Raw genomic sequence first — 13,450 nt, 5'->3', positions numbered from 1 at the left:
ATTTTGAGAATGGAATGAAAGACAAATATGTAAAGGTCTTATTCAAAAGGGTAAGACACTGACAGGCTCTTTCATCCTGTATGAAGTCCACTCACAGGCTGGATGCTGTGTATAGATTTCTGAAACTCCTAACCACCAAACTAATGCGATCACGAAAACTCACGGCATTGTAGGGACCAAGCTCTATTGGGCTAGTATGAAATATTCTATTTTAGATACTTCAAAATGTGTCTACTGTTTTAAATGTGGCTGTTCCAGTCTTTTTTTTTTTTTAATGGAAATTGAAATAGAAAATTTTCTTTTATTTTGTTCAGAAAAACTATTAACTTTAGGGTAACTTTCACGTGAGGAAAAAAAATCAAAATTTGTCAAAAAGCAAAATTAGTCCTATTGGTTTTATTTCATTTGTTTATTATGCTGTTCTTAACACAGTCCACTTATGACCAATAGCATGGACTATTTATGCAGGTTGTAGAAATGCTTCTCAAGAACCCCCAAAACAATAGGCATCAAATGCTAAGATCACAAAATTAGCAGTGACCAAACAGGATGCATTATATGTTTGATGACTGGCAGCATTTTTTACTATCATAGAAAATCAACATTTAACTGGGCTGTATATTTGCTGTAGATAATTTATTTTTATCTGAAAGACAGTTACCCAGTTTATTTTATATTGTCAAAACTTTCAAGTTCACACTATTAATGGCCTGCCTCAGGTCCTGATGGATGGTTCTTAAAGCCAGTTTTTTCTTTAACAGATACAACTCAGTTTCCGCATATTAATTTTGATTATTAGAAAGTACCACCTAGCAAGGTAGGATGGTGATTCTTCACAGCAAATCCTTAGCTCTGAACACGTATGTTTACGAAAATAGGAGCAGAGTGATTATTTCTGTGAACCAAACACTGAAAAAAAATTCAGAGGTGGCACTCAGGCTACAGAATGTTAACAGTGCTTAGAGTTTAAGCTTAAATTCTGCCACTTAACATATGAATAGTGGAAAAGATCAAAAGATACCAAATCCCATGCCTAAAAAGTAAGGCATAATGTCCCAAAGGTTAGGTATCAAAATCTCTCTTCCTCGTCCTGACCCAATTGAAACCAGATTTGTATTCAGGTCATCAGTTTTTCTGCAGGACTTGATACCTCTGGCTATAATAAACATGAGAAAGTAAAAAATGGTAACAAAAGCTGATGAATTTTCTTCAGTTAGGATTTTAGCTTGTGAGTCAGAAGAAAGTAAACAAATATGAAGTGCAATTATACCGTCTGCCTGACAGCCACGTTCTGTGGAAGTCAGCCTACAGACCAGCCTACCTCTGACACTTTCTGTAAGTCACAGGAAGTCTGCATACTCGTGCACACAAACACACTTGCGCACACACAAATGAATAACTTACACGAAGGCGCTAAGCACAAACAGAGGAAAGCAATTCTATTTTCTTAGTTTCTTATTAGCAACAATCTTCAAAAGAGATCTTTTGAGGCTTCAACAGCTTACGGGTCTAAACAAAGACGCAATGGTAGAGACTGAGGCTTTGTATCACATGGTCTTTGTGTTGTGTTTTATAATAGCTTTTCTTAAAATAATTTCTTCACATGCTAGATCTGTTCTGCCTGGTTAACTGATTTTATTAACCATCACAGAGGTTTTCCTACGTCACAGGTGAACTTAGGATACAAACTCTATTAAGGTTAATAAGTATAAAAATATAGAAAACTTTTCCTTCCTGATACACAAAATCCTCTAACTGCATAAAGATTTCTGTTGTTTCGGTTACAAATATAAAAATTTATTAGAAAAGCATGCCTACTACATTTTGGTATGTTTTCCTTTAAAATTGTGTCAAATCTTCATTGCAAGAAAAAGGCAGAGGCAGTATTTTTCTTAAAAAAAGTTTCTAGTTAGAGAACTCGGTGGTGTTAACCAATGATTTACTAGCAATTTTAACTATGGTCACGGTTGTTCTGTATTAGCTGATGCACCAAAACAAAGCACAGGGAAAAACAAAATAACTCTAGCATGCTTGGTCTAAGTTCTTTGTCTTTCAAAGTAGATTTTTCATAGTTAGAACACCATCCCTTGAATGTATCCTTGGTTTCATGTATAATTAAAGATACTCTGTATAAATTCCAGCAAGCATTACTCAATTAGGGGATCATCATCGTCTTCTTGCAGCTGAAGTCGGGAAAACGGACGGGGTACAGACAGTCTATTCTGCATGATTATTATGAGGCCTGTTAGCGTGGTTAAGACCAAGAGCGCACCGATAACAATTCCAACGGCTTCCGGGAGATTAATGCACCACTGGTCAACTAACAAACACTTAGTGTGACCAAAGGTTCCGTTATTGGGACGTGGTTTTAATCCCAGGATGTGGCACATCATTGGGTAAATATCCACACTGTTAATTGTGTTGTGTTTGTAGCCTTTGTGAAATGCAGGTCCGTGGGCAGCTAGAAACGGATGCATACTAGACAAAGAATTATCATAACCATGGTCACCTACTGAAAAAAAGAACAAAATTATGTTAGTTCTTAACAGAAAGAATGATCTTTCTATTACAAAATAACTTGCTTCCAACGGAAATATGCTGATTCTTGCCAGTGTAATTCCCATCTGTTAAAATTAATTCCAATTAATTTGGACCAGATGGGGGCTAGAAATAAAATTTTCTATTTTTTTCAACTCAGCCACGTCCCCATTTCACACGGACACACATACCGCTTTTCCCAACTGGTCATGACCTGAGACTTTAAAACTACTTCTTGACTTCAGGTGCCTATCTTTCAGTTCTGGCCCCACTTACTTCACCCTTCAATTTCCAGAACCGTCTGCATGCAAAGAGCACGAGTGATTATAAAAGAAAAAGAGTGGGTGGGCTGAGGGTCCTAAATAACTGGAGAGCAAAAGTGAGTGCGTCCAGTGAATGGGGAAGAAGTGAATCTGCAGCCTTACCCACGTCAGTTGCTCCCGTGATAAGAGACGGGATGATACAATATACTGATTTCCTGACAGTTAATGAACACCTTAACATCCGGAGGCCACAGAATTGAGAATACAGAAGGGATTCTTGTACTGAATGTGAAGTCTAACCAGATCACCAACCTGTAACTCCAAATCTAACTCAAAGGAAAACATGACAGGATAGTCTCTGATATGACCCCAACACCAGAATCTCAGGTTTTGGCTTTGTGTTGGCAAATATTCCCTTTTAACGTACACCAGTTGGATTTGATAAGCTCCTGGTTTCATATGAAGTGCAAATGACTGAGTGGAAGGTAGATCAGTTTTTGTTATATTAGCCTTTAATTTTATGTTTGAAATATTTCATAATAAAAATAATGCATGTGATCAATATAATAAAAACAGAAGAAAACTCTATATATAGACATTACGATTTCAGCAGTATAAAAATATACGTGTATATGTAACAGCAAAAAAGTATAGAAGGGGGAAACTCCCACAATTCACATCTGTCTGTACCTTTGTATGGAGGGATTATGGATAGTTGGGTTTTTTTTCTCGTTTCTAAACTTTTCTGTATTTTCTCAGTTTTCAACAGTGAGTATATAAGCGTAAAGAACATATAAATTCCAATAACCATTATCTTATCCTTGTCTGAAGCTTCTGATGTGCTGTAGATCAGGGGTCTGCATATGACAGCCCCTGGCCAAATTCAGTCCCCTAGCTGTTTCAGTAAACAAAATTTCACCCCCCATGTCAGTTCGTTTACATAATGTCTAGGGCTACTTTCCCACTGCAAAGGCGCAATTGAGTAGCTGAGATGGAGACCAGCTGCCTTATAAAGCCTACATATTTACTCTCTGGTCTTTTACAGAAATGTTCTGACTCCTGCTACAGACTTGTACAAAGCCAGATTTTTTTAAAAAGTATTCAAATTGAACTTAACATATGGATGAATAAGCTTGGGTTCAGGGAAGACCTGTAACTCTCCCCTATTATTTCCTTAGCTTCAGGAGAGATTTTGATACACCTGTTTTGTGTACTTGGTAGGTTTTTGTTTGTTTACCTTCTGAATCTTTCCCAGTGTTCCAAAGAGCAACAGCACTCAGGTAAACGACTTCATCACTGGGGAAAGACTTCGGGATACTTGGACAATGTTTATTAATGCACACAAAAAATAAACAGGCATTTGAACTATCGAGTCTGTCCCCTTTTACCGTTTCTTTACTTCTCTGCCATTTTCTACAAGTCAAGAGAACCAACCTTGAACGTTACTGACAGTAACCGCAATGTGGGTAAGAAAGTACATCTACACCTTTGCCCTCGAGGTCACCCACCCTTCTCTAAAGGTGAAATACGGTTTTAAATTGCTGTTGAATGAAAACCTACGAATTATCCAGTCAAAAAGTGAACTGATTATACAGTGTTAAAGTCTCTAAATCAAAGCACCCTGTTAAGAGAAATACGTCACAATGTGTGATTTATCCCCAGGATACAACAGATATATCCTAAATACTTACATTTTGGTAATGATTTATTTAACACAATTGTCCAGCCTTCATCAGCAACCAAAATAATAGGCTGAATTCGATTATTATGTTGGTAATGAAATCTGGCAGGAATGTCTTCTTTGAGGTAAACATTCATGTGAGGGCTACAGACTTTCAGTTTATTATAAACCTCTGTTGTATCTGGAAGAAAAAGGAAACAGTAAAGGAACAAAAATCACAATTGAATGATAAGGAAAATAAGTATTTCTAACTAGAATAATTGGAAATAAATTCTGAACAATACCATCGATTAAATCACTTTTAATTCTTAAAAATTCAGAGCAATAACAATTATGTGACATTGTTGGGGATGGACAGACAGACACACACACACTTCTATCTTTCCAAGCATTCACATATCTCTTTTTTCATTTTGTGACTCTCCCTGGTAGGCTTTTATACAAAAGGGGACAATTTTTATGTATAGCTTCCTAAGAAAAGATGAAATAATTACATATTATTACGAATTCTAAGATCAGTAGACAAAGAATATATCTCACACAAATATCCAAGTTGTTTTCAAAGGACAACAATGTCCTTTTCCATTAGTGTGAATAATGAAGAAACACATCAAAAAGCAGAGAAATAATCTCCTTGAACATGAACCTTAAACTAACTGCTTCAAGACTTACAAATTAAGGGGAAAAACCCAGAATCTCACTCTGAGCAAGTTTACGAATATATGGTACCGTACTACAGAAAGCCAGAGCCGCATTCTTTGACACGCCCTCCTCCTCGTTCAATCGCCCCCTTCCCAAATATCCCTCAGCTAAAAGTTTACTTACTTATTTTAGGAAGTACAGCGGCAACTGGAGTCAAATCTATAAGAGCGTAGCTTGAATTATCAATGCAGCGATCCAAGTTGATCAGTCTGTCCTTAGAGCACTGGGTCATCCCATGATCACTTGTAATGATCACATTCAGATTTTCCCACAATCCTAGCACCTTGAGTTTGTGGACTAGCTCACCAATAAGGTCATCTATTTCTTTCAACACTCTGTACATGTTTTCTTTATCTTCGGGTCCATATTTGTGGCCACTTGCATCTGGTTCTTCCCAGTAGAGGGTTGCAAAGGTGACTGGTGGATTTGAATTGATGAGCCACGTGGTAATATTATTTAGTCTCTCCTCAAATGACACTGAAGAGCTATAATTCATAAAATAGGAAGGTGTGGTATTGTGAATGGGCACGTCAGTACCAGGCCACATAGCAGCAGCACTGGATCTGTTTTCCTGAAGCTGATTGGTCACCCAAATAGGTACTGCCTCATTCCACCAAAAAGGATCCTTGTCATCAAGGTCAGAAAAATGTTTCTTCGTGATTACGTCATACATGGAATTAGCCACAATGCCATGGCTTTCTTCATACAAGCCTGTCACGATACTGTAGTGGTTTGGAAATGTTTTTGTGATAAAAACATTTTTAACATGTTCCACCAGGACTCCTTCTTTGATAAAATTCTGGAGATGGGGAAATTCATAGTTCTGTAGATAGTCAGCTCTGAAACCATCAAAGGACACCAGTAGTAACTTGGGTGGCAAACTATGGGAAGAGTTACCTCTACAACCAGTTATAAGTCCAGAAAATAAAAGTATTACTAATAACTTCATAATGAATGTGTTGAAGGAGAGCAATCAGGGTTCCTAAAATATAAAAACACAGTTCATAAGTAGTAGTGCTGCTTTGATTTGGATTCAGTTTCAGAAGTTTAGCCATCAGGAGAAGAGAATCAAAATTTACAAACTTTCATATACCAGCTTTATATCTACTCAAAATTACATAGTGCCATTTACTGAAAGATAATTGAATAAAGCTAAAATTGGGGGCGAAAACTGTCTTTACTTGTCCAATTTCCTATTTATGTATGTCCTGCTCCACCCACCCTTCATGCTCTGAAGGGGATACAGACCGCTCTTACACTCCACACAGATATTCCTGTTTGGTCGCCTTGCTTGTCTGTAGTAGCAGAAATTATCCTAAAAACTTAATAAGAACAGGGGCACCGGGCTGGCTCACTCAGTGGAACACGAGACTCTTGATCGCAGGGTATAAGTTCAAGCCCCATGTTGGGTGTAGAGATTACTTAAAAATAAAATCTTGAAGAAAAATAAAAGACTTATTAAGAACAGATAAAAGAAAGAAAAATGATCCCTTTGCACAAAACAGAAATAATACCAAGCCTTCAGGAGCTCCAGAGGAGATTATTTTTCCAGTTTAATGACAAGTACTCTATGTTCCTTTTATCTTTTTTTTAATGTTTACTTATTTATTTTGAGAGAGAGAGCACGCATGTGTGAGCACAGGGAGAAAGCATCCCAAGCAGGCTCCACGCTATCAGCACAGAGCCCAATATGGGGCTTGATCTCAAGACTCTGAGATCATGACCTGAGCCGATATCAAGAGTTAGACGCTCAACTGACTGAGCCACCCAGGCGCCCCCCACCCCCAAGTTCCTTCTAACCCACAGAGATAAGTGGTGGAAATGTTACCATATTGGCTCATCACCAGTTCCTGTTGAAGATACTGGCAGGAAAAGAAGGATAAGAAATAAATATTACTTGAGTAAAAGATCTCGTCTCAATCTATACGTTCCCAGTATTTACATGAGGTTGACAGACAAAGCCTACAGGGACTTGGATGCTGTACTAACTTCTGAAGAAATCCAACAGCTGCTGAAATGACTTTCATCACCATATCCCTTAAACTTCCTTTTTACTATCAACAACATAACCATTCTCCCTAATACCCCAGGCTCATAGCTCTCCCTGATTTTTCATTATTTTTTTCTGACAATCCACTGATTATAAAAATAGCTTTCCCATAATAAATCTCCCTGCCTTCAGTCTCTATCATCTTTGGTCCTTAAGAAAGCAGGGTAGGTGGTTTAAGCAGGATGGTCCACTTTAGATGGAGGGGATATCTCTTTCATTGCAATAGGAGAGAGAGGGAGCAAAGGCTAAGTTAGCTAACAGGTGTGAGGGCTGGAGATGAAGGGAGCTGCATTCTCTGTGTTCCAAGAGGCAGGGGTGATTATTGAGAGCGAGTAGGGTGGTAAAAGGTTCAGGGTTTTGAGAATCACAGAGAATGTCTGAAGTGGCCAACGTGGAGAACGGGAGAGGGTACAGGGAAACAGTGAGGACTGGTGGTCAAAGTTGACAGCGGGCGTCATGAATTGTTAGAGACACTGTTGACCGGTTTTTTCTAGCAATTCGGCCGCCCCAGCACAGGCATGAACAGGCAGCCGATCCTGCCTGCGCGTGAGACTCTGCCAGAAACTGAAGTATAATGAAGGAAGCTGAAGGTCCTCGGGAGTGACTGAAGTCTGAACTGCAGCGCTTAAGATGAAACCGATACAGAGGTGCGAAGTGGAAAGGCTCCTGGACTGGAGGTTCTTTTCTTTTTTTTTTTTTTTTAAGTTTAGTTATTTTGAGAGAGCGAGCAAGAGCATGTGCGTGTGAGTGGGGAGGGGCAGAGAAACACAGGGACAGGACCAAAAGTGGGCTCTGTTGTGACAACAGAGAGCCCGATCTGGGGCTCACACCCACGAACCGAGAGATCATGACCTGAGCCGAAGTTGGTGCTTAACCGACTGAGCCACCCAGGTGCCCCCCGACCGGAGGTTTTGAAGGAAGCTGCAAGAATGTGAGACTGTGGTCAGAGTGAGGTGAGTGAAGTCACTATTTCAGAGTAAGACCCAAGGTATGGCTGCCAGAGAGGCGGGGGGTGGGGTATGTGCCTGGAGGTCCCAGGTATAAGCAGCAGTGAGCTGACATGACGATTAAGTTCATGAGCCGTTTGTGTGTTCTTCTTTCTCCCAACTAAACCGCAATGACTTGAAGACAGAGACTTTCTTTCCTTCAAACACACCACCAGGTAGATGATCTTTGTATGTACAGTCATTCAAACGTTTGTTGACTGAAGCTGTGACCCTCTCAGAACCAGGGGACTCAACAGTTGCAAACATCAGAAAGGCACAGAATCTTGTCCGTGAGGATCTCTGGGCCTGCAAAGTCTACCATTTTAACCCGAGATGGGCTACCTTCTGGGTGTGGTGCACGGACCATCCGTTGCTGATGCCATCCAGGAAACCAAAACCAGTACAGAATGGCAAAATCAAATCACTGCTCCAAAGAAAAGAGTTAAGAGACACTCTGCACAGACACAGCCCCGGCTACAGCTCAGCAATATCAACTCTCAAGAATCGAGACAGACAGCAGCATTTCTCTTTCCATTCGGTATTTGGTGCTCCTGACCTAGTGTTTAGGCACAACTCGCCTCCTCCCTCGGACCATCAGCACAAGTGCGGCCATACCACAATGCTGTGCAGGCTGCTGCCCTGGGTTCCAGCAACCTTAGAACTTGCGTGGAGACCATGAAAGCTGAACTTGGCGGATTCCCTGTTTTCTCTTGCGGGACAGCTACATTCCCAGGCACAAATGTTTGTTTCCAGAAAGAGTGAACTACAACAGCAAACAGGTGGTGCGGTATCTTACAGACACTCCCAAATACATTTTTTAAAACCATCATCTACTGCCCTGGCTCTTTCCCTCAGGAACCAGTTGACATTCGCCACCAATCCCACCGCACAGGCAGCTCTGCAGGCAAGTCAGGTCTGATGTACACCAGGCCGAATGCACTCTCTGCACCTCCAAGTCTTTTTCCTTTCCTTAGGTCCCCAAACCTGCAAAACAGCCTCCCCGTTGTCTCACCACAGAGCTGCCCTGGGTAAAGCATCTGTTGCCAGCCTTGTCAATTCTCTTTGCATATCATCTATGACAGCACAGTAGACCTAAAAATCACTGAGGGAAGCTCCTTACAAGTGCAGCTGCCCAGTCTTTACACCGGGAAAATTCCGGCTCAGTCAAGCTGGAGTAAAAGCCAGGAACTTGCATTTTGAACACTGTATGGCAGAGCCATACAATGGAATATTATTTGGCAATAAAAAGGAATGAACATACGCTACAACTTGGGAGAAACCTTGAAGCATTATGCGAAGTCAAAGAAGGCGCTCACAAAAGATCTCTTACTGTAGGACTTTTTAGAGGAAATACCTAGGATAAGCAAATCTCTTCGAGATGGAAAGTACATTAGTAGTGCCTGGGCCAAGGGGCTGGGGAGAAATGACGAGGAAATTCCAGTGGGCAGGAGATATCTTTTGGGGGTGATGAAACTGCTCTCATATTGACTGTGGTGATGGCTCCAGGACTCCACAAAACTGTTCACTTTAAATGAGTGAACTGGATAATATGTGAATTCTATCTCAATAAAACTATTGTATTAACATCAACAACAAAAAAGGAGGGAATGAAATTGTCATCTTAAAAGCATCTGAAATGCCCTGCCAGAAAACGGGAAACATCTTTGATGTCTCAATTTACCTCCAAAATTGTGTGAAATCTGTACTCCATAATACAGACCTGGGGTGTTTTAACATGAAAATGTCTTATACCACCTTCCAAATGCAAAAGGACAGCAAAACGAAAACCTGTGTCTGACCCTCTTTCTCAAAAAACATACAAGTCAAAATCTTTCTTCTGCAAACCTTGAATGAAAAGGATGTTCAAGGTATACGTGCTATTTATCCTGGGGTTCAGGAATGTGTTAGCACACTGTTAGGATCCTCGTCCCCAGGCTTAGAGGCACAGAGTGGAAAGACTGTAGGCTCCGAATTCAGAATGATCCCAGAACTTGAGCTCACATTTAGTAGATGGGCAACAGTGGGCAGATTTAACTTCTCTCAGATTTAGTTTCAGTGTTTGTGAAATGGGGGTGCATACAGTGTTACAGGACAGGCTCTCACGTTTAAGTTTCCCTTTATCCATTTGAGTTACAAAGCTATTATGTTAGGAGAAAGTCTGTACTACGATGGGCAGAATAATTAGAAATAATTTAGTCCAACCCCTTCTTTTTACATGTAAGGGAGCTGAAGTCCAGTGATTGGCCAAGCTCAGAAAGCAATTTAGCAGCTTTACTACGCCCTTACTAATTCACGCCCTCAACAAGTTTACGAGTCTAGTAACAGCGAGTTCACAAAACTAGTAATAAACTCCCAACAATTACCAAAACCTTTCATGTCAGAGCATCCTTCATTAACAGTGCCCATATCTACGTCTACTGCCTTCTGTTTCGTTCTAACAGGGGGTGTCAATCTCTTAGCAACAAAATACCGGCGAGAAGTTCTCAAGTAATTTTCAAGAACTCAAAATCACTATATGTTACATATTACTAAACTTTGAGAAAAATTCTGTAATTTTTCAAACCAAAAAAAAAAAAAAAAATAGCAGAGGGAAGAAAAAAAAGCAGACTCATCCGGACTATATTCAAACATCCCAACAGCAACCAGAAGTAGTAAGTAGTTGTCTTCAATTCAGGGGACAGAACATGCTCCAAGTCTTCTGGGATGATTTTTTTTTTACCTGGGTGGAATGCATGTCAGACAATTCGCACTGGCATTCTTAGCCCGTGTGATGTTGGGAGAGGAGACTGTAACAGTTACAGGAAATGGTGAAAGGTATTTGTCACCATTAGCTGGCCATCTGCTCTGTAATACAAAAGCTCTATTCTAAAGACCTCACAAATATGTATAATTAAACTTTTATACAGCTTTAAAACAAAATAACATTATTGTCTATGGGCCTGGGGAACTTTGGTGATTTCCTCTAGATTATTATTATTTTCTTGGTGTTTAAAGAAAAAAACGTAACTCCTCTTTAGAAGATTTACTCAGTCTTAAAAATTCTAGGAGTCTAAGTTATTCTCCAATTTTCAAGGGCTCACAAAATTTTCTAGTGTCTTCAAAACAGCTACTTCTTGTGTTTCTTGTGTTCTCATCAAAACTTCTCCCAAATTACTTTGTGGCTATACTCAAATACTTAAAACAGCTCCTCCTTGCTTTCAAGTGAGTTTAATTTCCTTAAAATAGCTTGGAACAACCTCTGGGGGGAAAGGAAGAAAGGAAAGAAAAACCATAACATTAAAACGAACAGCTGACTTCCTATAACACTGGGCAAGTGTTCAGGCTTCAGTCCAGCAGATCACCTGGTGGTTAAGCAAAACCATTCTGGGGTCTGGGCCGGTATAAACCTGAATCTGTTTGTCACTCACTGCACAATGCTGAACGTCTCTTCACTTCTCTGAGCCTGAATTTCCTCATCTATATACACTTGATCTTAGCCAAAAGGCCGAGAAGCGATTCCTCATCTATATAAATGGGACGCTATTATCTCATAGGGTTGCTGTACCGAGAAAAGGAAGCATTGTTTGGAGAGTGCTTAACAGGGCGTCCAGCCTATAAAAAGCACGTAAATGTGATCTTTGCTAACTGGTTTTCTAGGAAATTAGTTCTTACATTTGATTATATAATGACCATGAGCTGTGATCTAATATTCAGATGCAAACGCCCACCCCGCCGCCCGCCTCCCCTCTTTGTCAACGCTGCCCACCTTCGCTGCGGTCAGCCCACTGCCCTCCCCGCCCTTCACACCACAGTCTCCCCCCGCCCCCGCCCCCTTCCCAAAGCACCTGCCAACTGCTCTTTCCGCCTCCCACACGCCCTCTGCCTCGCGGTGCTCGGCTCGGTCCCTGCGCCTCCGGGTCCCTTCGGGGACGTCCCCGCCAGCTCCCCTGAGGCTGGGAGACGGGAGGGGAGGGGGTTCTCACCACCTCCAGTGTCAAATCCCCTGGCGACTGAGGACGTGGTGGCATTTCCCTCCGGAAGGCGGGCGCGCTAGGCTCACACTCACCCGCTGCCGGCACGCGGAACTCAGAACTGTCGGCACGCGGCGCTCGTGGATCCTGGGGGCAAGGGAGACCCGAAGGGACACCGGCGAGGCAGAAATCTTCTTAAGGCGCCTGCGCAATGGCGGGCGCTCCAGCCGCGGTTGTCAACAGCCCCAACCTCCCCGAGAACCGCTTGGCTGGGGCCGCTACGGATTGTGCGCAGCCGCCCGGCGCGCGACAGCGGAACCTGCTGCCAACCAGCTGGAACCCGGCGGGCGGCGGGGGCTGAGACGTTTCCTCTGATTGGTTCCCGGAGCCGCGTTAAATGTAACTTCCTTTGCGATTGGTTAGATTCAGGTACCACCTGGAGACTTCTGCTTCGGTGGGTTAGCATTGGACCTCGAAGAGGTTCTTTTCTATCTTCCACCACGCCCCTTTCATATCATCCTAGGGCGAGGTGCCCTTCAGGGGAGCTGAAACCCAAGGAGTCCAGGAAAGGCCTCTGGCTGTTGCTTCGCCCCCAGTTAATACGCACCTGTTGGCTTCGGTGTCCGCAGGAAAAGCGACTTTGGCTGCACCAGAGCCCAGCCCATGTCTGGAGCAGCTTCAGCCACTTCTAATGAATTGGAATAAATACGATGTGATTCTACCCAAAACACCTGTTTTACTGGAAAAGTGAGCACCCTTACAAGGGACGTTGAGTACTAGGCAGTTTACACGTTAGGTTACAAGAAACACAGAAACACGATCCTTGTGGTAGGGAGCCAGCTGAGAAATGGGCACCTCTTTCAACAGATACATAGGGGACTGTCCTCCTGCCTTTAGTTGGAAGCTTTGTCAAGCGGAAGACTGCAACTTTAAACTTACTACTGGAAAGAATACCAAAAAGAAGTAGATTTATTTGTTAACACTTGGGTCACCCTGGTATACTTAGTGAAGAGTGGATAGTATCTCCTCTCTTTGTATTTGCGGTGCCAAATACAGAACCTGGAGCAGAAAAGGTACCTACTAAATGTTTATTGAATTTAATGGAGCTTTTGATTCATTTGGTTCTTGCCTTCCCTCACTTTAAAATACAAGCTCCAAGGGGCGCCTGGGTGGCTCAGTGGCTTAAGTGTCTGACTTCTGCCCAGGTCATGATCTCACCCTCTGTGGGTTGGAGCCCTGCCTCCGGCTCTGTGCTGACAGCTCAGAGCCTGGAACCTGCT

General features: G+C 41.9%; 1 protein-coding gene across 1 annotated transcript; it reads right to left on the bottom strand.

The window, feature by feature from the left end:
• Positions 1 to 218: 218 nt before the first annotated feature.
• Positions 219 to 12,481, bottom strand: ENPP4 (ectonucleotide pyrophosphatase/phosphodiesterase 4). Its single transcript, XM_043591580.1, has 4 exons — positions 12,266 to 12,481; positions 5,308 to 6,166; positions 4,493 to 4,663; positions 219 to 2,512 (listed from the first exon to the last, which is right to left on the bottom strand). The coding sequence occupies exons 2-4, from the start codon at positions 6,131 to 6,133 to the stop codon at positions 2,148 to 2,150; spliced, it is 1,362 nt and encodes a 453-aa protein (XP_043447515.1). The 5' UTR covers positions 6,134 to 6,166; positions 12,266 to 12,481; the 3' UTR covers positions 219 to 2,147.
• Positions 12,482 to 13,450: the final 969 nt, after the last annotated feature.

Source organism: Prionailurus bengalensis, chromosome B2, assembly GCF_016509475.1.
Source record: "Prionailurus bengalensis isolate Pbe53 chromosome B2, Fcat_Pben_1.1_paternal_pri, whole genome shotgun sequence".
Taxonomy (NCBI): Eukaryota; Metazoa; Chordata; class Mammalia; order Carnivora; family Felidae; genus Prionailurus; species Prionailurus bengalensis.
Note: the sequence above shows the minus strand (reverse complement) of the source record. Positions and strands in the feature narration are given on the sequence as shown.